The 21,720-nt window shown below is 45.5% G+C and overlaps 1 protein-coding gene across 1 annotated transcript; it reads right to left on the reverse strand.

Annotated features, from left to right (window-relative positions):
- Positions 1–7,739: 7,739 nt before the first annotated feature.
- LOC135823683 (uncharacterized) lies at positions 7,740–18,715 on the reverse strand. Its single transcript, XM_065336531.1, has 7 exons — positions 18,378–18,715; positions 15,801–15,928; positions 13,252–13,314; positions 11,847–11,869; positions 10,886–10,985; positions 9,628–9,869; positions 7,740–7,983 (listed from the first exon to the last, which is right to left on the reverse strand). The coding sequence occupies exons 1-7, from the start codon at positions 18,649–18,651 to the stop codon at positions 7,740–7,742; spliced, it is 1,074 nt and encodes a 357-aa protein (XP_065192603.1). The 5' UTR covers positions 18,652–18,715.
- Positions 18,716–21,720: the final 3,005 nt, after the last annotated feature.

A 21,720-nucleotide genomic window follows, 5' to 3' on the forward strand; every position in this document is an offset into this window, starting at 1 on the left:
TGTACTATATAGTAGAGTGACCCCGGGGGCAATCTACTATATAGTACAATGACCGGGGGGGGGGGGGCCTTCCACTACGGGGGTCATTCTACTATATGACACCGGTCCCATAGCTATGCAGAAGACGTTACTTCAGTATCTCATTGAAACGTTTTTGCAATACAATGATGTAGCTAATCAAAGGAAAAAGCATTTCCATCAGTTCTAACAACATGCACGACGAGCTAGGCAACAAAGCATAGCGCAGGGCCCTGAGCTTCCAAGCTCTCTCGTTTGGTGTTTGTTTGTTTATTTGTGTGTATGTGTGTTTGTGTCACGCCTGGCGCTATCCTGTACCTGTACCGTACCGTACCGTACCATCAAACACAGCTGGCCACATACAGCTGGCCGCAATATTCAAATAGGGCTTTCAAACGCAAGATCATTTTTTTTTATTTTTTTTTTAATGTTTATTTGAATTCGGATAGCTCAACAGTACAGAAGTACAACTACAAAGAGTACCGAATAGAAGGCCCCGAGAACGGGAAACCAAAAAAAAAACAAAAAAAAACAAAAACAGCAACATCAAGTTACTGATTATGCACATTGCTTGAAAGCAAATCACAACAATGATTAAGAGTTAAGCTGTCTTTTAGCCAAATAGCCAATTTGACGCGGAAATCTGCGATAGTAGTGCAGGACTTCAGGTCGTCTGGTAAATAATTCCAAACAAGAGCCGATTTACTTGAAAAGGACAGAAAGCCAGACATAGATCTATAGCGATTGATACTCATGTTATGAGTTGTAGAGCCGCGAGTAGTTCGGGTAGACGTACAGATGGGAAAGAGGGACTGCAAGCAAACAGCCGGCTTAATACAGTAACAGTGGAAAATGAATACAAGGAACAAAAATACTGATCGATATTGGAAAGAGGAAACATTGAGGTGGTGAAGAAGTGGCGTGATATTAGCTTGGGGTGATGCGCCACAAGCAACTCGTACAGCGCGCCGGTGGAGTGAGGCTAGCTTGTTTCTATTTTTAGCGGATATAAACGAAAGGTATACAGGGAGAGCATATTCTAGATCAGGCTGAATAACACCGACAACGAAAGTACGGCGGGCAAACAGGTTCATCTGGCGGAAAGATCGACGCAGTACACCGATCTTCCGTGAGGCTTTCCGGACGACATTGTTAATGTGTTGGTCAAAGGACAGCGTATTGTCAACAACGACTCCTAAGCATCTGGTGCTTTCCACTTCCCCTAGCGTAACATTTGACAAGGTGATTTGCAGTTGTTGCCTTTGTTGTTGTTGCTGACTCCCTGTGGCACGTTTGGGATGGATTTGCATGACAACGGTTTTGTCGGTATTTATCTGCATACCAATGGAGCCAAGGTGGTGGTTTAGTATCTCCAGTGCCGATGACAACTTGGCTTCGGAACGCGCCTTCGACGGATCACTAGAGTAGACTGTCTTGTCATCTGCGAACATCAGTAGTTTTGAACCCGCTGTCTCCGCAAGCCGGGGAAGGTCCCTCAGGTAGACATTAAAGAGGGTAGGGCCTAAAATACTTCCCTGAGGAACTCCTCGAGACACTGCAAGACTTGAAGACTGGCTGGCTTGCGTGACGACACGCTGAGATCTCCCGGCGAGGTACGACGCAAACCAACGCAGGGCGCTTGCATGAACACCCATGCCATGGAGCGCAACGAGTAACTGTTGATGCTGGACGCGATCAAACGCCTTGCTGAGGTCGACAAAGGCTACACTGGTAGTCTCTCCGCGGTCCTGGGCCAGTTTCCAATCATTTACAGCAAGTGTGAGCAGTTGTGTCGTGGAACGAGCTGGTCGGAACCCAAATTGGTGATCGTGGAGGTGATTTTCGATGGTCAAACTGTCACATACCTGATTTAGAACCAGGCGTTCCAGAGTCTTAGCCAGAATCGACGTGAGTGACACAGGACGATAGTTCGAAGGAGAAGTAGGATCGCCCTTACGGGATTTCAATATCGGCGTGACATTAGCCAACTTGAATTGTGTCGGGAACACAGCAGTGCACAAAGAGGTATTAAATATTAGGGTGAGGGAGAAGGCGATAACTGGTGCAACGGCCTTCAGGATGCTCGGTAGGAGACCATCTGGCCCAGGCGCTTTCGTACCGTCGAGTTTCTGAAGGTGCCGAAGTACCTCATCCTCAGAAATAGGGCGAAACTCGTGCAAGTCACACGGTCTTGAGGTACCACTTGGAACAACATAAGCCGGGTTCGGATCTGACACAATACTATGGAAATACCTGTTCAAGGTATCTGCCTGGACGAGAGGTTCAGTTCTTGGGTTTGTGCGCCGGGTGACTGAGTTGATGGTGCTCCAAAGACGCCTAGGATCTCGCCGGTAATCGTCACAGATGGAGCGGAAGTGGGCATTTCGGAGTTGGCGATAAAGGTTATTGCATTTGCTGCGCAAAACTTTGAACTCCTTCTGTAGAACCGTACTACTGCAGTCAGACGAGCGGTACTTTCTGTAGACGGTTTTACGTCGCCTAATGAGAGCTAGTAATTCCGGTGTCATGAATGGGCACTTCTTCCTTTTTCCAGGGGATTGTCTCCGTGATATTATGTAGGGTGCAACCACATCCAAGGCGTCTTCAAATTTTCCTTGCCACTCTTCTAGCATTACATCGACCGACGGGGACGAGAAGGATCCGAGATCAGAAATTGACAATAAATGAGAGAGATCAGAGGCAGAGGCCTCACTGTAATCACGGTGGCGGGATCGATATATTATTTGTCCTTGTGTTGGAATTGACTTCGGAAAAATAATACTGGTGTGAACAAACTCATGATCGGTGAACTCACAGGAGTGAACGCTTCCGTGCTCAACACAATCCATGTTCGTTAGTACACAGTCGAGAAGTGTTTTAGATGTAGGTGTGATCCTTGTAGGGTGCGTAATCATATTCTTCAGATCAAGGGGAAGTAGCAGGTATGTGTTCAAATTGTCAAAATGATGCGTTTGAGGGGACAAGAAATCAACATTTAAGTCGCCCATCAGAATGAGATCTTCGCCCTGAATGTCATACATGACTTGCTGTAAAGATTGCCAAAAAGCCGCCGGTGCGGACGGTGGCCTGTAGAGACAGCCAATGAGGAATGATTCACCTGCTTCTCGTTTTTTGGAACGCAACCAAACCATTTCCAGGTCGATGTGCTGAATCAACATCCGCTTAAACCCAAGTTGCAACCTGCTGTAAATCACTACCCCGCCGCGCTTTTGGCAAGGTGTTCCATTTGTACAGGAGCAGTTGTAATTGCACTTTCTGTCGAGACGGTGCATTGAGAATCCCCGGATGTCGACTTCTGAGTCCGAGATGCTGTTGTCGAGCCATGTTTCTGATACTGCTAAAATGTCTAAGTTATGGACCCGGACAAGCTTGGACAACACGAAAAGCTTATTTCGCAAACTACAAATATTAATATGACCAATAGATATAGAAGAATATGTAATGCAATGAGGGGAAGGGTGTGATGAACTTGCGTGGGGCACAAAGGGTTGGGCAAGAGGATTTAGATTTGATCTGACTTCAGTCATTGTTTCTCGTCTGTTGAGTAGCGACGCTGGTCTACACTGCCTGAAGTGCGATCATCATCGGATTTGAATCTCCAGGGTCGGGCAGAGACGTTTGACGGCCAGAAGTCGGGTTTGCTGACTGTATCCATGTCCTTTGCGTCTATCAGCACATGTGCAAAAGCGGTGCCAAAGTATTTAGATTCTGAAATGTTGCATGATACGACCTCAACGTCCCGATCCCTGCACCAATGTACGATTCCATCTGCGTGGCAGCCAGGATTAATCCCTCCCACATATAGAGCTGCATATTTGACGGGCTGGACGCCACAGAGCTGCGACTTCCCTGGTGCAGGGGGGCGGGGTTTTTTGTAGCTGGAGGTGATAGTGCGCCTAAGTGCGGCATCATAACGTGAAGCAACTTGGAAGAACGAGTATGAATGTGAAGTGTATGAGGGAATGCATGTAGGGCGATAGTGCGGGTTCGAATTCAAGGTAATGCCTGAAAAAATAGGAGAATTGAAAAATGTATAACATCCCTTTTCTTTTTTTTGTCGTCATCAAGGTGGTAGACGGTGTCGTATTACCCTCGACCGTACCTGTCCCGTACCTGTCCCGTACCGTACGTACAATCAAAGACGGCTGGCCGCAATGCATATTCAAATAGGGCTTTCAAATACAAGATCATAACGTGAAGCAACTTGGAAGAATTAGTATGTATGCGAAGTGTATCGGGGGATGCATGCAGGGCGATAGTGCGGGTTCGAATCCCAGGGTATGTCTAAAAACAAAAAGTAAAAATTTATATGAATTTATAACATCCCTATGCTTTTTTGTCTAGGTCATCAAGGCAAAAAGCATAGCGTAGGGCCCTGAGCTTTTAAACTCTCTCGTTCATGTGCAAAATTACGTGTGTACCTAGTATGTAAATTGTTGACATTATGTGAACCTCCGTCCTCAACCCTTGCTTTGCCTATGTGCAGATCCATGTAAGGCTGCGTTTACACGGAGACGAAACGAAACGAAACGGAACGAAAACGGGCTGGCCTCGAATCGTTTTCAAACAGTTTACACGAGAACGGCAAATCGTTTTGAACCGTTCACACGAAAACGGAAAACGGGCGATCAGGCTGGAGTTAGCACGTGCTGGCTTGGCGCAAGGGCGGGAAGTAACACGTTAGTTGGAGTTGGTACGTGCTGGTGGTCACAAAGGTCAGGTATTTCCCGCGAAATATAGTGCCGCGCGCATGACCGCGCTCCGTTTCCAATCGTTTTCACTGTTTTCACCGTTTACACGAGAACGAAAACGTTTCAAAACATTTTGAAGTGCATTTCCATTTCGTTCCGTTTAGGTATCGTTTTCGGGCGTTGTCGTGTAAACGATAGTAGTAAACGCAACGATTTCGTTCCGTTTAGGTCCTACTTCGTTGTCGTGTAAACGCAAATCGTTTTCAATCATTGTCGTGTAAACGCAGCCTAAGAGTGGCAGTGCCACCATGGTGTACCAGGTGTACAGGCCTATGGAAGGTGAAATAATCCATGGAATTTGCGAACGTATTACCCTCGACCGTACCTGTCCCGTACCTGTCCCGTACCTATGCATTTTTGTCTAGGTCATCAAGGCAAAAAAGCATAGCGTAGGGCCCTGAGCTTCCAAAGTCTCTCGTTCATGTCCTGAAAATTACGTGTGTACCTAGTATGTAAATTGTTGACATTATAACCTTCGCCCTCAACCCTTGCTTTGCCTATGTGCAGATCCATGTAAGAGTGGCAGTGCCACCATGGTGTACAGGCCTATGGAACGTGAAATAATCCATGGAATTTGCGAACTGCTGACAATGAGACAGGCGAGTGTTACTGATGCGATGGAGTCATTCCTGCATGTTATCAGGACACAGTTACACAAGGCAGCAGGTTTTGGAAATCTGCTACGCCAGGAAGTGTGCCAGCTGAAGGCATGCAATGGTGCTGGCATTTCGCAAGCATGGCAACAAGTGCTCTCCAGCATCTCAACAGCTTTTCCCAAAGTGAAGCTCGGTATAAGACACAATATGACACAGCTAAAATGTGCGGCTGTGCCAAAGCCTAGAGTGTTCATTTGCATCTGTGGCAGGGACTTCAGTCGGCCCAATGATCTAACTCGCCACAGGAAATACTGCAACTCCTGATGCTATCATTGCACGGAGCAATGGGCATCCAAAGGTCCAAAGGTGTATGTGTGTTGTGCATTGGTGGTCGATTCACATGGCTTTGCCAGTTGTGTGGATTATATAGTTATCTGGTGCAAGTCTTGATCTGTCTCATTCAGATCTTGTTCGCTATCGTTGCTATAAGAGAAAATCTGTGGGTGCACATCCAGTGCATTTGCAGACTTGCGTTCTTCTCTTGCGACGGGCGTATGCATGGTATGTGTGTGCGTGCGTGTGTGTGTATGCTTCTGTGATAAGTGGATCAAGCAGTATACAGGGTATTCACGGGTATTCGCCTTGAGTGCATTTGCCAATAGTGTGACTTTCGTCGCAGAGAACTTTGCTCAGTCGGTCAGGCGACTCGGCCTTACGTTTCCTGAAGGCAATGTGTTCAGAACACAGTTACTTCAAGTATGAACAGCTATGACCAGTCAAGAAAATGACAAATATTGTGTGTAGTTCATGGACCATAATGTGAAACACTTTGAATGCAGAAGAATGAGGATAGTGGCATCAAATGCTGCATGGATTCTGTTTGATATGCTACTTTTTTCCCTTCCATGGAAAGGTGAGTGCATCATCGATCTTCATCTCGAAACTTCACACAAACCGAGAATGGAACTTGGACAACATGAAGGGGCCATGGGTGTGGTGTGTTTAGTGGAGAGCTATTCCGAAAACAGGGTGTCATTCGCACTTACTCAATTCTAATTTGAGTACATTTCGTGAATAACTTACCTTGACATTCCGTCGTCTCCAAAGCAGTGAACTTCCCAAAAAAATTAAAAGCCACGGCTCAACCTAAGGTAATGCGTGGTACGTATCAGAAACAACCAGCTTTCGCTCTGGAGATCCAGAATAATGCCTCGAAGCATAGCAAAAACAATTGAGAAAAGAAGATGACGACGACGTTTCAATCACGCATCAAATTTCACGGGTCGAGTGCAGCAATCCTCGGATCGTGAAATGTGTGGCGTGTCGCCTCCCGGTATTTTACGACTCCCTGATTTCTTCCTATTTTCATCGTTTTATTGCACATTGTCTCCACCATTTTACATTGCATGAATAAAAAAAAGGTTTCAGAGCAGACTCGCTCTCTTCCCATTCACTCTGCAAACTCAAAAATTGATTGAGAAATGAGTTCGAGTTTGCAGAGTGAATGGGAAGAGAGCGAGTCTGCTCTGAAACCTTTTTCCCTATGAATAAAGCTGCAGGAAGCCTCACCACTGCTACTATCTAGAGTAGATACTGTGAAGCGTGAAATTTTCGCGGCGTTTTTAGTTCGCGTTTTCAGAATCCGGACAGGTTTGCGAGGTTTCAATTTTGCGATTGCAGAATGGCATTCTTGCTAAACCTGTGGCATTCTTGCTAAACCTTTCATGGATCTCCTTTTCGCGCTGTGTAAATATCGGGATTTCCACATGATCGGGAATTTCGCAGAAATTAGACCATCGCAATAATTTCACGGTGTTAAAGTAAACAAGAGTGTGCAACTCCGGATCTCTCCTGCATAATCTGCAGATATAGATACCCCCGCCCACGGCGGAATTTTTTGTTGATGTCACCTTTTTTCAGAAGAACGCGTATTTTGCCGCAGAGCAGTGTGAGAGCACGTGCTGGGCACCGACCTTGTAGTGTAAAGCCGGCCAAGAGCACGAGGGAAAACTTTCCGAAAGACTCGCAGCACGAGCGTCGTCGAAAAGATTACGTCAACAAAAAATTCCGCCGTGGGCCGAACCATCTGCGAGTTGCACACTCTTGTTTATTATTCTACTCTTAATACTATGAACAATAAAGTATACACAAATGTCGATTCAGCTTGTCTTATTGATTGCAGTTATCAAATAACAACAGCGAAATTTCATTTTATTTAGCACACCAAATCAGCATGTACATGTATAGCATCCAAAAATGAATATGATGTGCGCGCGCTGATCGCACTATGTCTCGAGGTGATACATGTAGTCAAGTTGCAATGCAAATACATGCTAAGACTATCATGGCATAGCTACTTGTCAAAATAACCGGTAGCTTGAAGGGCAGCTAACCATTGCGGGTCATTCAGAAGAGCCGGGTTTACGTTCTCGAAGCCTGGGGCTGGATTTGCTGCTGCGGCTGCGGCCGCGCCCCCTGCTGCTCCTTCGTCTTGCCTCGATTCGTCCTCGGTCCCTTCGTCTTTGGACCCTACTGGGTATGGCTCTGTTGCGTAGGGCTCTGCGTCCTCGTAATCTGCCAAGGTGATTACCCCACTGCTGCAGAAGAAAAACAAACAAAGACAGTGGATGTTATTTTCCAAAGAAAACAGCCAACCTTGAGCATGTTATAATTCCCTGCTTCGAAGATTGGTACATGATGTATAGGCTATTACATACAGTACCCCCAAGATAGCCTTCATCTTTATTTTTATGACCTGTGTGGGTTGCTTTTTAAAGGGAAAGTCCTGTGGAAACATTAAATTTCAGAGTCCGTAGAGTTTGGGGCACTAAATCGAATGGTCTTTGTGGGAGGAGCCTGCGGTCCATAGTTCGTTAGATATGCCCAATCGAACCTGAGCGAAAGTGAACGTGCAGTCTACCTGATCCAGGTGATCACGGCACGGAGTGCAGCCAAGTAGCCACGCCATCTTTAAATTTTGTGTACAAATACTTAATAGCCAATGTTCGGAACCCGTTCGACTGGGGATTCGTTTGCCTCAGCTTCTTCGGACCAAGACCATTCGACTCATTCGACCATTCGAGTTACAAACACTACGTACCCTGTGATTTTCTTCCCGGCATGTCTTGAGGTTATCTCGTCTTGTAGCCGAAAAAAAATTATTCCACGCATCGGCACATGTTCCATGCCTCGAAGATCACCCTCTTTGGTTTACTGCGTGCGTAGGTTTTTCCTACGAACACATCTGATCTGGGCGGTTCTTGTGCGCGTGACAGCCCATGGCAAGTAAGGTATAGTGTACAGATTGGCAGAACGAAACTGTTGTATAATCGAATTATAATAAGTGTAGAACCTGAAGGATAATACAATGTACCAAAGTATTGTCTCAAAAACTCAAAACAAATTTGAATTACTGTTACGAGTGTGCAAAATGTAACTCGGATGGTGAGCCAATTAAATTGTTGTGACCTTTCCGAACCTGAGCCTTCCAATTTGGAAGGTTGTTGGTTTGCGCCTTGGACAAGTATTGGAGCTAGGTGTCAGGTCGCCGAATGTCTCAGTACTCCTTGTCAGTTTTGTGCCATTAGTTTTGTGCCATTTTGTCGCACTCGCTGACTGTATAAGATCTGGTTACGTTGGTGGACAGTTAGTCATAACTCGTAACATTTTGTCCTTCTTCTTTTCATAATATGATACGAGTGTACTCAAGAAATTCTTGAGGACCTTTGAAACGCACTGTAATAAATACATGTACATGCAATTGTTAGATTGACAGCATGAAACAAGGTGGAGGACACTGTGTTCGAAAACAGTGACCTTACTACAACCTTCCGCGGTTGGCAGAGCCCCGGTCCCTGCGGACCATTTGAACCATATGGGTATCGCACCCGGTTCTGACCCTCGTTATGCTAGGGAGTTAGGAGACTACTCCTGATGTCGTCTTGTTGTCTTTGCTCTTGTTTAACTTGTATAAAAACTTCCTTTTCTTTTTCAATCTAACAATTGCGTGAACTACAACAAGGATTATCTAATACTGGTTTACCAGTTTTGGATTATATCATACATGTATACCCTTTCACACACATGGTTTTTATATTAGGCAGAACAGCCCGTTTGACATGCGATGTAAAAATATTAAATAAATCAACAACAGCAAACAGCAACACGCCTAGACACGCACGCAAAATAGTTTGTGTGCGTGTACACCTATGCAGATGATAAGCGCATTATGCATTGCTTACGTGGTGCGTTCCGGGGAGGCTGCGCATGCTATCGAGCTCAACTCTCGATCGGGGCGGGTCGCGGCTGCGACCGCGGCTTTTACCTGGCTCAAGTCGATTCTACCCGGTCGGCGTGAAACGACGCGGTTCAGGGTGCGGCTGGAGGGGCTTGGTGAGCGATTCGCAGCACGCGCCCTAGCGCTGGGGCAGCCCTCTGGCGGGACAGTTATGTGAGGCTTCAGAGCTTCGTACATCAAATCCATCTGAATGATGAGCAACACACGTGTACAACACAATGCATACATCATTGCAATCATGTTGTTAGTTTGACAGCATGAAACAAAGTGGAAACACTGTGTTCGGAACACAGTCATCACCTTACTACTAGTATTGTACTACTGTTGCGCTCACTGAAATCCGACTCAAAGTGCAAAGTGCAAAGCTGTGCATCATTGTATGACTATTGTGTACATGTGTACGTGCAACCGCATTCATTCCATTTCCAGGGCGTCAAGGGCCGAAGAAGTTGAGGGCACCAGCTTTGCACGTAGGGTCGGATTTCAGTGAGCGCAACTGTACTACTGTATTGGGTTATATAATACAGCACAATACATGCACAAGGAAGGCAGAAATCGAAGCCAGGCATGACGTGTGAGTCCGACTGATGGGTAATTTTGAATTCATGCCGTGATGCAATCTTTCCCAACTGCTGCCATAACACGTCTTCAAATGTTACCCCAAAGTAAAAATAGGACTATAGAAAGTTGGAGAGGGTTCTTCTCCAGAGATTCAGCGAAAAAACATTTTCCAAATTCTATCTCCACCTTGTCGATAAACTAAAATTGCTGTCAAAATTACACCAAAAAAGTTGTACCGCCCCTACCACCTTATAACCGTTCATCTTGGTCTTGCATGTACATGTACATGTACCATGATGAAGACGAATCACCTACATGTATACAGTCATGTGCATGTACCGGTATTACATATTTTGATTATTTTCATTAGTTGATGCAGCTGAGAAGGGACTACATGTTTGTCTGAAGACAAAATTGACTGTAGCCACCAGAACTCGAGCAAGGGTCAAGGGACCTTCGCTTGAAGCCAGCGATGCTGTAACCACTAAACTCTGCTGTACATGTACAATGTATAATCTGCCGCTGGGGTTTATCGGGTGTTAGCGGCCGTCGTGAGTTCCCTTCGGGAACGGACACGATAATTTACTATTTTTTTTGCATGTACAATGTACATGTAGCTGTATGTTGGCATGGTTACTCACCTGATCCTTCCGTCCATAAAACTTCACAACGATATGGTCCATGCCGTCGAGCTTTACAACCACGGATACATGGTCTTCGAAGTATGTGACCCTCATAATACTATGTACGCATGGGCAGAAGACATAATAAGAAGAAGTAAGTATGGCTGTAGGCCGCCAGAACACTCGAAGCAACAGGTGAGCTCTCATATTGTTTGAAAAATGGATTTCGACAAGCGCTAGTAATACGAAAATGATATAATTATAACTTCACCAGGCACTCTGATCTCTGCTGAGAAGACCTAACCAGGTCGAAACAACTTTTGCTTTACTTCGTGCTCCAATGTCATGCAGTCGTATGTATTCAGCTTTTATTTCTTGTGTTCTTGCATTATTGGTGTATTCCCGCAACTTGCGATACAATGATTAGCTTTATGTCCATGTTTCTGTAGCTGTGCTGGAACTGCTCTATTTCCCCGCCACTATTTACCATTAGCCAAACAATATTCAATGCAGACTGGTCAAAGCATAATGGGGATTTAAGGTGGATGCAGGCGGAAACAAGTGTAAGGCTTAGCGGGCATACATGTACATACCGTTTGGTTTGCGAATTAAAATAAACACAACAACAACAACAACACTGACATGTGCACTGTTTCCTTGGTGACAGAAATTTCAGAACACTAAAAGAGCTTTCAGGTTACTGGACAAAAATACACGGAAACGTTTTACAAGTAAACTGTTCCCGTTCCTCTCTTCTTGCCTGTAAATCACTTTAAGAGGTGGCACGAAAGCTTACTCGTGCTGTTAAAGATCTTGAAGTGTGCGCTATCTTTCTTGGTCTTCATAGAGAAGTTCATACCCCAGTACATACATGTATATGTGCATTTTGAGCTCTGAGACTTGAGCTTATTTCATGTAGTTTGGTACTAGTAAAACCCCTTGTATGATTTGTATGTTCTGAAGACCTTGCATGACTTACTGTGAGTACGGAATTTGCTCGACCTACAGCAAAGCAACGGAAAACAGCACAATCAGTTTTTGTCAGTTTGGTAATACACACACACCTTGCGAAATATCGGTAAATACATACCCGCCATGCGCCAACGGACCGTTCTCTAAGCTGCAACGGTTTGGCCAAAAGAGTGAATACACGCCTGCCTAGTGCCCATGGAACGTTCCCTGAGCTGTAAGGTGTGCCAAGAAGCGCTTCTGGTAATAGCGGAAATTCATTTCACTGGGCCACCGTAATGCATTCCCAGTCAGCCATGGTCCTTGTTGTGGGCGCGTCTATTGCGGGTCAGACGACAATTCTCGCCCATCCTGCTGCTGAATGTTACTCCTGTCCATAGCCCTCCCCCTAAGATACTCGCCACATTTTGCAAGTCCATACTATCCCTTTATCCCAACTGCTTATCAAAATTTGATACCCATATTACGTAAAGTGACTGCCGCTCCAACACGCTGATACTCCTCTAGCCCGCTCTTCTGCATTGGAACACACCCCTTTCCTATGGCTATGTGCGGTGCATCTTGCTGCACAATGAGACAAAGGGCCTTTCCACATTCAGGAATGCCTTGCTTTAGACTACACGTTTAGTCCATATTTTCTTCTGTTCCTTTCCTTTCTTTTCGACTTCTTACTCTTTTCCTTTCTAGCCGTGGTTGGCTATAAGACCCTGCAATCGCCACCCAAAGTGGTCATTGGCTGCCTCAGCCATGTATTGCTTGGCAACTTCCTCTCTTCCGTACGTCTGCCCCCCCCCCTCTCTCTCATTCCTTCTGTCGTCCACATAATTATATCAAAGGAGGCGAAATCGCCTGTTTGTGGTGCGACGCTAAATAAACTTCTACAACAACAGCAACTACAGTGAAGCCTTGGGGCCAGAGAAAGCAGTCTTTAGTGACAGATGGTCCTTAGTTGGAGGTTTGCACCGCACAACCATAATGTGAGACCGTCCGTGCCTGGAGAAGTGGTCTTTAGTACCAGGCTAGTCGCTAGTCACGGTGGTCTTTAGTTACAAGTTCCACTGTAAACTAGAACTAATAACCAACCACAGACAGCGCTTTCCTACCCTTTTTCTCCAAAAATAAATTCAGCACCGTATCTACCTTCCAAAATCAGGTCCGTTTACCAGCCTTCATGATTAATGAAAGATCTGCATGATCATTATAATTCAATATACCTTTCACTGTTTCACCTGTAAGAACACTTCCGATTGTCGAGGCTCCCTCGACAGGCGAGGTACTTTTGGGTAATCCTTAAAAATGATTAAAGTTTCAAGTTTCAATGGACACTGTCTATGTCCTGTACACAATATGCATATACAAGTACAATGTATGCAACATTACAGTTTCCGGAGAGCCCGTTGCTGCTGTACACTTACAATGATATCCTCATAATGGATGGTCACTCTGTCTTGCTTCTCCTCGACACGGCCGCGCTCCACCTGTCCAGAAGAACACACGACAGCAGCCAGACAATTGCAACACGAATTAACAAACACTGGTCTAATGTATCTACGAATCTCGAAGTCCTTGGCTAATTTAGTAATGGCTTTATGACTCCGAATGAAGTTCTCTGTCTCTATTGTATTATAGCGAGTATACCACACGAAGACACTCTTGTCAAAGATTTGTCCACCAAGGAAAGGAAAACGACCCAGGAGGCCTCTACTTCCATATTTAACAGATTTGTCCAAAAATTGCGGCATGTCCAAAAAGTGCGAATAACCTCGTACTCCCTACTACTGACTGCAGTACTGAGCTATCGAACGACGTGATTGTGACGTGGACATGGCTTCCGTAGTACTGTACGTGCCATTTGAACCCATTTCACACGATCGTGATAAAAGTGTTATGTACATGTGGCCGTGGGGATGCTGAATGACCAATGAGAGACGATCGTATGCATTCCATCGTAGCGTAGCGTCCCTCACGTGGCACCATGGTGAAAAGAAAATTTCTAGCTGTTCACCTTCATCATTTCTTCTAGTTTTGTTTTCCTTGGGTCGCCTTGCTCTCGGCAGAACTCGAAGGAAGGGGTTTGGCAATGCTGTTGCTCTCTATCAAGCAACTGGAGCTTCCTATTACTAGTAGCCGAACCCCACTGGATTGCTTTTCTATCAACTCTCGTCGGACTTGTACCTGAAGAATGTTGTGAGCAAACCTTCCTCTGTTCGCTCTGCAGCAAGTGAGGGCAACACCTCTGCAGCAAGTGAGGGCAACACCAACCCGTGGCCCGATTCCTTGTTCCTACCACCTCAAACTACGGTCTGAACACCATACGAGGTATGCTTAGCGCAATGCAACGGCGTAGATTTTTTTTCACTCGACGTCAACTGCAGCCTTCAGGATGCTGCATTGCGTAACGGCACGAGATGTAGTGCCTGCGATGCCATGGACAATACTTGAATCTACATTATAGGTTGCAGCTGCCCTGATGAAATCTAGATGGGCGCAACAGATAACTATAAAAACCCTTCAATCGCCACGCAAAGTGGTCATTGGCTACCCCAGCCATGTATTGCTTGGAATACTCGGAGGGAGTTGTGTTTACTCGTGAGAGTGCTCAATACACCAAGGTGCAGAGCCTAGTGCACACACTTGAGAGGGACGGAAAGCGTTTCTTCTGTAACTCTGAGTTTCACGGTTTTAACCGATCATCAAACAGCAATCAGACAGCTGTCTGATGATCCGTTAAAACCGTGAAACTCAGAGTTACAGAAGAAACGCTTTCCGTCCCTCTCGAGTGTGTATTGCTTGGAATAATAAAATAAATAAAAACTGTCCGTCTACAGCATTTGGTATGTCCTCCCAGGATGTCGTATTTTCGTCACCTTATTTTGTAAACATTTTACATTCCCTTCATCTGTTTTACCAGCTTTTGAACCATAATGTCCTGATATCCTCAGGATGTGCAACATTTTCATGAACAACATAGTCGGCGCAATTGGTCGGTATTAGCGGTTGTGTTTCCTACTTTGCAACCTACTTTGAAATGCGCATAGTTGCCACATACCCGCAGTGTACTAGGAGTTTGCATAGTTGCGAGAAATGGTGTCAGAGTGTTTCTGCATTTCGAAAATCGGAAATCCCACTCCGTCCTGCTGGATATGTACCATTGTGTCGAATTCTCCTCCTCATTTTCGTTCATCATGCAGTGAGTGTTCAATAGTAAAAAAAATCGTTTGGACTGCTAGGAGTGAGAGTCCACGGACAAGTCTAAGTTTCTCGACCATTTGGCAAAAGAAGCAGTCGTCCAGAGTTATTTTTCACTACTTGCTAGAAATCTGTTTACATTTACATGTGTCAGCGCAAGCCATTCTAGTTCCAGTTTCAGTATTTAGAAGCACACTCGGTCGAGTTCTTTACAACGTGGTTCGCTCTGCTGCTCCGTTCTTTAGCGCTCTAGGCTATGACCTGAAACACTGTCTGTCATTACCTCAGTTCAAGCGTATGTGTAACGCGATTTCATGTTGACCCAGTTGCTTTCGACCGATATCGGGCAATGTCTTCTCTGACAATATTTAGAGCGTTTAGCACATCGCTCATGTTAATAGCATGGAGAACACGAATCTTCTTCCCAAGGATGTGCATAACGTTCTCCAACTACCGTGTTAGTGTTGATTGCAGATGAGAAAGAGCCTGAAAAGCAGTGAAAACCATCCCAAATTCACCATTCTACCTGTCTCTACGCGCCGTGAAGCTGCACAGTTGAGCGTTCGATGTAAAAGAATGCAAATCGAAATAGTGGTTTTAAAATTGCCGTAGTACAGTGCAGGCAACTGGAATCCGACCCCTGAGCGGTGCGCTCACATCGCAAAGACCCAACACGGGACAGTAAAACTACGAAACAGAGACCGCCAGAATGTGGATGCACCGCTCGTGGGTCGGATTTCAGTTGCCAGCACTGTATAAGGACGGCTTTGCTTACCATTCGAACGGTATGTCTGTACTTGCGTTTCTCATCATCCATAATACTGTAAATCAGCTTTATCGGCATGTTGTTCGCAATGGATGTTCCAAAAAATACGTCCTCCTTCTCCTCCTCATCCGTTTCAACTGTGAAGCAAACAAGCAAGAGCATAACGTTACCTTGTGTCATCATATTCATAGTCGAACTTTTGTTAGCAACAGGTGTGAGAGATGATAGCAATCATGCCGCTTTTGTGTGAATGTGATTGCGAGAGTTTGTGTGCGCGTGTGCGTACGTGTGTGTGTTTGTATAGCCGTCACACACGTCTTTCCTCTCATTCTCCGACTCCGCCTGGCTTTTCGTTCATTCTCCTGGGTGGTCACCAACAGCCAGTGCATGCCGGAGTATGTGGTGTGATGTGTGTGCGGAAAAATGGAAAAAAGACCAAAAAGTAGGGCTTCGCTGGCCAGAAAATGGTACGGAGACTAGGACAAACGTGACAACTAATGAGCACGCGATGCACCGAGACGCAGCAGTGATGGCGGGGCATTGATGGCATGCTATAGCTACTGCTGTAGCATTACTATCATCGCCTCTGGCAATGGGCGTCAAACGGTCAATGGTATAGTGGTGCGGTTGGGGCGTGGAACCGAAGAAAAGGAATACTGGATTCATGAGAGAATCCGCCCTCCATTCCACGGTGGGCTCACTCACCGACCAACTCAGGTTAACTTAAGATAACTACTAGTAAAACAATGCACGTGGCAGAGTGCTATCTTCCACCATGCCGCGCACCTACCCTAGCCAGTCTTCACCATTGCCTGCGGTCCGGGAGCTGTCCAGCACACCATCCAGGCAGGCTGCTGGTATCTGATCGCACCATGACCCGTCCAAGCACTGGCATATCTGTAGCAAGCTTTCCGTTCCTGAGTGCACGCCGCACCAGTGCAGCTGACAGCCTCGATCCCCTTTGAAGGAGGGAAGTGCCAAACACTTAAAATAGAAATTGAGGGAAAGCACGAATCATGGACCCGAAAAATCGCTCCTGACCAATGCCTCAGTTTCTAGGCACACAGCACGTACCGTGGAGGGAGATGAGACATAATGAGAGAAGAGGGATGGCGAGAGGAAGAGAGTGAGAGAGAAAGAAAGAGAGATAGATAGATAGATAGATAGATAGAGAGAGAGAGACAGAGAAATATATAGATAGATAGATAGGCCCTTCTCCCCTTCTCCGTATATATATTCTAGTGATTGTTAGTCTTGGTCATATGCTGTCTGATGAAGTGTTCTGACACGAAACTCGGGGTAACAGCGGAATGAGACTTGTTTGATTCATTGCTGTGTAATATTTGTAGATAGAGATAGATAGATAGAAAGATAGATAGATAGATGGAGAGAGAGAGAGAGATGGAGATAGATAGATAGATAGATAGAGAGAGAGAGAGAGAGAGAGAGAGAGAGAGAGAGAGAGAGAGAGAGAAAAGGAGAGAGAGGGAGAGAAAGAGAGAGAAAGAGAGAGCTGGAGGGATATAGATAGATAGAGAGATAGAGAGAGAGTGAGAGAGAGAGAGAAAGAGATAGAGAGATCGAGAGAGAGAGATCGAGAGAGAAAGAGAGAGAGAGAGAGAGAGAGAGAGAGAGGGAGAGGGATATAGGTAGATAGAGAGGGGAGAGAGTCGTACCTGGCCTCCAGTTTCCAGATAACTGTTGGGGGGGGGGTGGAGCAATACGACTGGAAAGGCGGCTACCAGGCAAGACGTAAATCACGCTCCCTTCTCAATTATAGTCATCGTCCAAATTGCCGTGCATGCTGGCAGTTCGTGTATGGGCGTGCATGGATACTATCCACGTCAAAGAGAGTAACACACAATTCCTAGACTTTGTTTACTTCTATTAACGATGTTGTAAAGAGTTTGATCACTCCGTCGAACGATGACTTGAGTGACTGCTCCCTTTTGACTGCAGACGTCGAAAGTCTTTACACATGTATGTCGTGGAAAGACACGACCAATGCCTTGCACGTGTTCCTCGACGAAAATAATCACCCCATGAAAGACTTGCTCATTGATCTTATTAATTTTCTTTTGTGCTAAGAAATAATTTTTTCGAGCATGATGGTTTGGTGTATCACCAAGAGAATGGCGTGGCCATGGGTACACCCATGGCGGTTAATATTGCAAATATTTTCCTCTTCGTCCATGAGCGTACATCACTCTCAGTCTTCCGTAACACCATAAAGTTCTTCGGTCGATACGTTGATGATCTTCTCTTAATCATCAAAAGACTGAGCAATCTGCCTGCCGTCAAACGGCACATGTACGCAAAACTTGACACCATCAGACTTACGTGGTCAGACCCCAGTAAAAGTATTGAGTTTCTTGATTTGATCATCTCTATTAATGATAAATCCACATTCACATTCAGTACTTTCCAAAAGCCCAGGAACGCTTATTTGTCAAAGAGAGTAACACACAATTCCTAGAGAGTAACGTTCACCAAAAGCAAAATATTGTACCGACACTAAAAGCAGGAGAGAAAGAAAGATAGATACATTCCAAGCGACGTCATTCAGGATTTTTCATGCACACATACCATGGACAGGAGCTACAGGGGAGTGCTCTTCTTTCTTTGGTGATCCGTCGCCATCATCCGGCGTTGGAGGCCTGGGGTCAGCGGCTTTTTGTGGGGACCGTGGCTGTTTGCCACAATCCTTGTCATCACTGCTAGCGGCGATTCGTTTTTGGTGGTTATTTTGTATTTCAGTGTAGAAGAAAATGGTTGCGATCAAGACAACTACGCAAAAAAGGATTACGACGGCATATGGTAGGATTGATTCAAGTGCAGGCAAGTTGTTTTCATAGGGCATGTTGAATGTGAGGTTATCCAACGTCGTTCCCGGTTGCAGGTTTCAAGCTCGTTAAATTTGTCTCTCAACGAAGACAGCGAGTGGATATACATTTGGGCTATTATGGGATGGCGGTCGCAGTACTGAAAACATATACGCTGGAAATGTTTGTACAACTAAGCTATACGCTTAGATGCGTTACAAAATACTACGTATAGATGCATGCTGATAGTGGCTGTCGGATGATGTCATTGTTCGTCGGACAGAGCTGCGGTCACGGTCAATCTATACCATCAGGAGCAGTAAAAATGCCACAATAATTTAGTACTTCTTGATCCGTACACACGTACTTTATGATTGCACTTCTGATGGATGCGAGGCAGATACGTGAAGCAGGGCACTTTGCTGCACCGTAAGTAGTTAGTATACGCTCTAAGCGCTGGTGTAAAAGAGTCGTACCCTCAGAAAACTGGGATAGCGAAAGCCGACACTGCTGAATCCGTAGTAGCCGTTGATGTTGGGGGAGCGTAGAATGAAATGTTTGGTTGGTTGGTATAATTTATTTTACCTTTTACTACATGCACATGCACACGTATTTCGATTCTGGCCCCACTGCCGTAGGGTGTAGTCCTGCGAGGAGCGGTAACAGCGCTGGACTGGCAGGAAACCTGACTACTTTCAAGGACATTAAAAATGTGCATGTAGTAAAAGGTTGGACTTCTCTTCCCATTCAGCATGCTATCGACAAGAATTCGATTGTTTGGTTGTTTGGTTGACAGTATGTTACAAGACAACATGTTTTCAACTTTTCAACCAAGAAAGGCTTTTCTAATACTCGAGTACTGTAAAAGCAGAAATTTTCGGTGGTGTAATATTTTCGGTATTCTCCAAAATCGGTGGTTCGGCGGAGGGAAATTTTCGGTAAACCCGCGTTCCAGGTAAGTGTACTAGTACTATACGGACAATTTCGGTGCGTTTTATTTTCGGTAAATATTTCGGCACCGAAGTTACCGAAAATAAAACCTCACCGAAAATTTCTGCTTTTTACATGCACGTACAGTGCTGGCAACTGAAATCCGACCACTGAGCCGTGCATCCGCATTCTAGTGGTCTCTGTTTCGTAGTTTTACTGTCCCGTGTTGGGTCTTTGCGATGTGAGCGCACCGCTCAGGGGTCGGATTTCAGTTGCCAGCACTGTATAATAGGCTATTCATACTACGTTACAATATGCGTCAGGTTTTGGAATACGACGTACTAGCAGACGTCGTTTTCATGCAGGTGCATTCACACAGGCACGTACACGCTGCTCGTACAGCTGTGTGTACAGCTTCTTTTGGACACAAACTGCCAGGAACGACAGAACGAAACTCGGTACAGGGGTCCAGATACGTCGTCTACGTTTTCGTATCAGGGGTACGATTTTCCCGCCACGTTCCATGTTGTCATGGCTATCCGGACGAAAACGTCACGTACGCCACGTTTTGGGCGTAGTGTGAATGGCCTATTATAACAAGATTGTCCAGGAACATGTACTTCGAAGTACAATTTGACAGCATATTACAAGGTGGTGGAATACCATGCTGTCAAACTAACTAAAAGGTGGTTTTCTACAATATGATATTATCTAATAGGAACTTAAATCACTCAACACGAGACACCGTAGTTGTAAGAGCTGCTTTAAACAGTGCGCGAGGCTAAAGGGATGATCGTAGTCAAAAATTCGTATGATCATCATCGCCAGCTGTCTTCTCCATGTTCAAGTACTTCGAAATACTGTACACGTATATCCCACTCGGTGATCTGGTGACGCATATCCATGTTTTGGAACTTACTTGGTGTTCGTTGTGTATTGTAACTGGCTGGCTCCTCTCGTATTCAGAGCCATCTACAGTGTACCCTGATGTGCATGTACGTTGGTATGGATCTTCACCTGCAGTGACCCAAATGCTTAGAACACCAGAGTTACAACAGACCAATTTCGTGCCATTCCGAGCTTTTTCCCCCCAATTTCCACTTCGTGAATTGAGCACGTCCGGGCGACAACAGTAACCATGGTAACGGTGCTTTGCTTTGTACTGTGCCATGCATTTGCTCTTCATGAACTTCAGTATCTCTGGGGAGCAGAATGCATATTAAACTAGTAACTGTCACTGGTATGGTGTTCAGCTCCTAATGTGCACCATTAGTTTTGGCGTCATCGAGTGCATGCACGCACGCACACACGCAAATCCTCTCTGTTTTTGAAATCCCCTTTCTTCTCAGCATACTCCCTTTGGTCTAACCTGCCTACTAGCATTAAGACATGCCAGGATATCAGGAAATTCAAAGTCCAGCTTTCCACACTGTCTCATCCGAAGTGATCCCATGTATTACTAATGTGCCTCCCTTTCTTTTTCTCTCCCTATCTCCTTTCCCTCTCTGACAGCATCTTTCTTTTTCTCCCTTTTAGCTTGCCGTGGTTGGCTATCACCTGACCTCTCATGTTTATTGGCAGTCTTCGGACGGGCCAGGAGATGTTGAATAAATAAATAAAAATACTGTGCAATGCATACATTCGCTCGACCAATGGAGTTCGCTTTGTGCTCACACCTTGGTGATGACTGGCGAGCGATGTCAGCAACAGCCATGCTGCCACGTAAGTAGTGCGGGTGATAATTGCTATGAACATAGTAATGTCCAGTGTACATGTACCTCATCAAATAACAAGATCATCAATGTTACCACGACCATCACTGCATTGTCCCATTCACAATATCCTAGTTCGGAGGCTCTACGAAACATGCAAACGCCTTAGCAGCGGAGTCGTCCGGGATAACAAATGCCAGGAATATTGCAGTCAGGCTTGGCTAATGCTAAGGCCAAAACAAATAATGACCTTGTTTCCGGTCGCCCGACCGGGCCACTTTTTCCCAAATTCTGAAACTAGTTTTGGTCCCAAATGCATACAAACGGTGGCAATGCCATGTGTGCAAGTGCACTCAACGAGTCATAACTCAGTCAAATCTCAACCGAATTCCACAATCGAAACACCTACAAGGTAGCAGAGATTCTCAGCTGTCGGCTCGAAAACCTCCGGGGTCGATATGAGTT

This window comes from Sycon ciliatum, chromosome 8, assembly GCF_964019385.1.
Source record: "Sycon ciliatum chromosome 8, ocSycCili1.1, whole genome shotgun sequence".
Classification (NCBI taxonomy): Eukaryota; Metazoa; Porifera; class Calcarea; order Leucosolenida; family Sycettidae; genus Sycon; species Sycon ciliatum.

Excerpts from the sequence above, each read along its gene's own strand:
- LOC135823683 (XM_065336531.1), bottom strand. The coding sequence starts at position 18,651 with ATGCCCTATGAAAACAACTTGCCTGCACTTGAATCAATCCTACCATAT. Across the intron at positions 15,929-18,377 it reads CCCTGTAGCTCCTGTCCATG|TTGAAACGGATGAGGAGGAG; the intron begins GTATGTGTGCAT and ends TTTGCTTCACAG. Across the intron at positions 10,986-11,846 it reads GAGCAAATTCCGTACTCACA|TATTATGAGGGTCACATACT; the intron begins GTAAGTCATGCA and ends ATGCGTACATAG.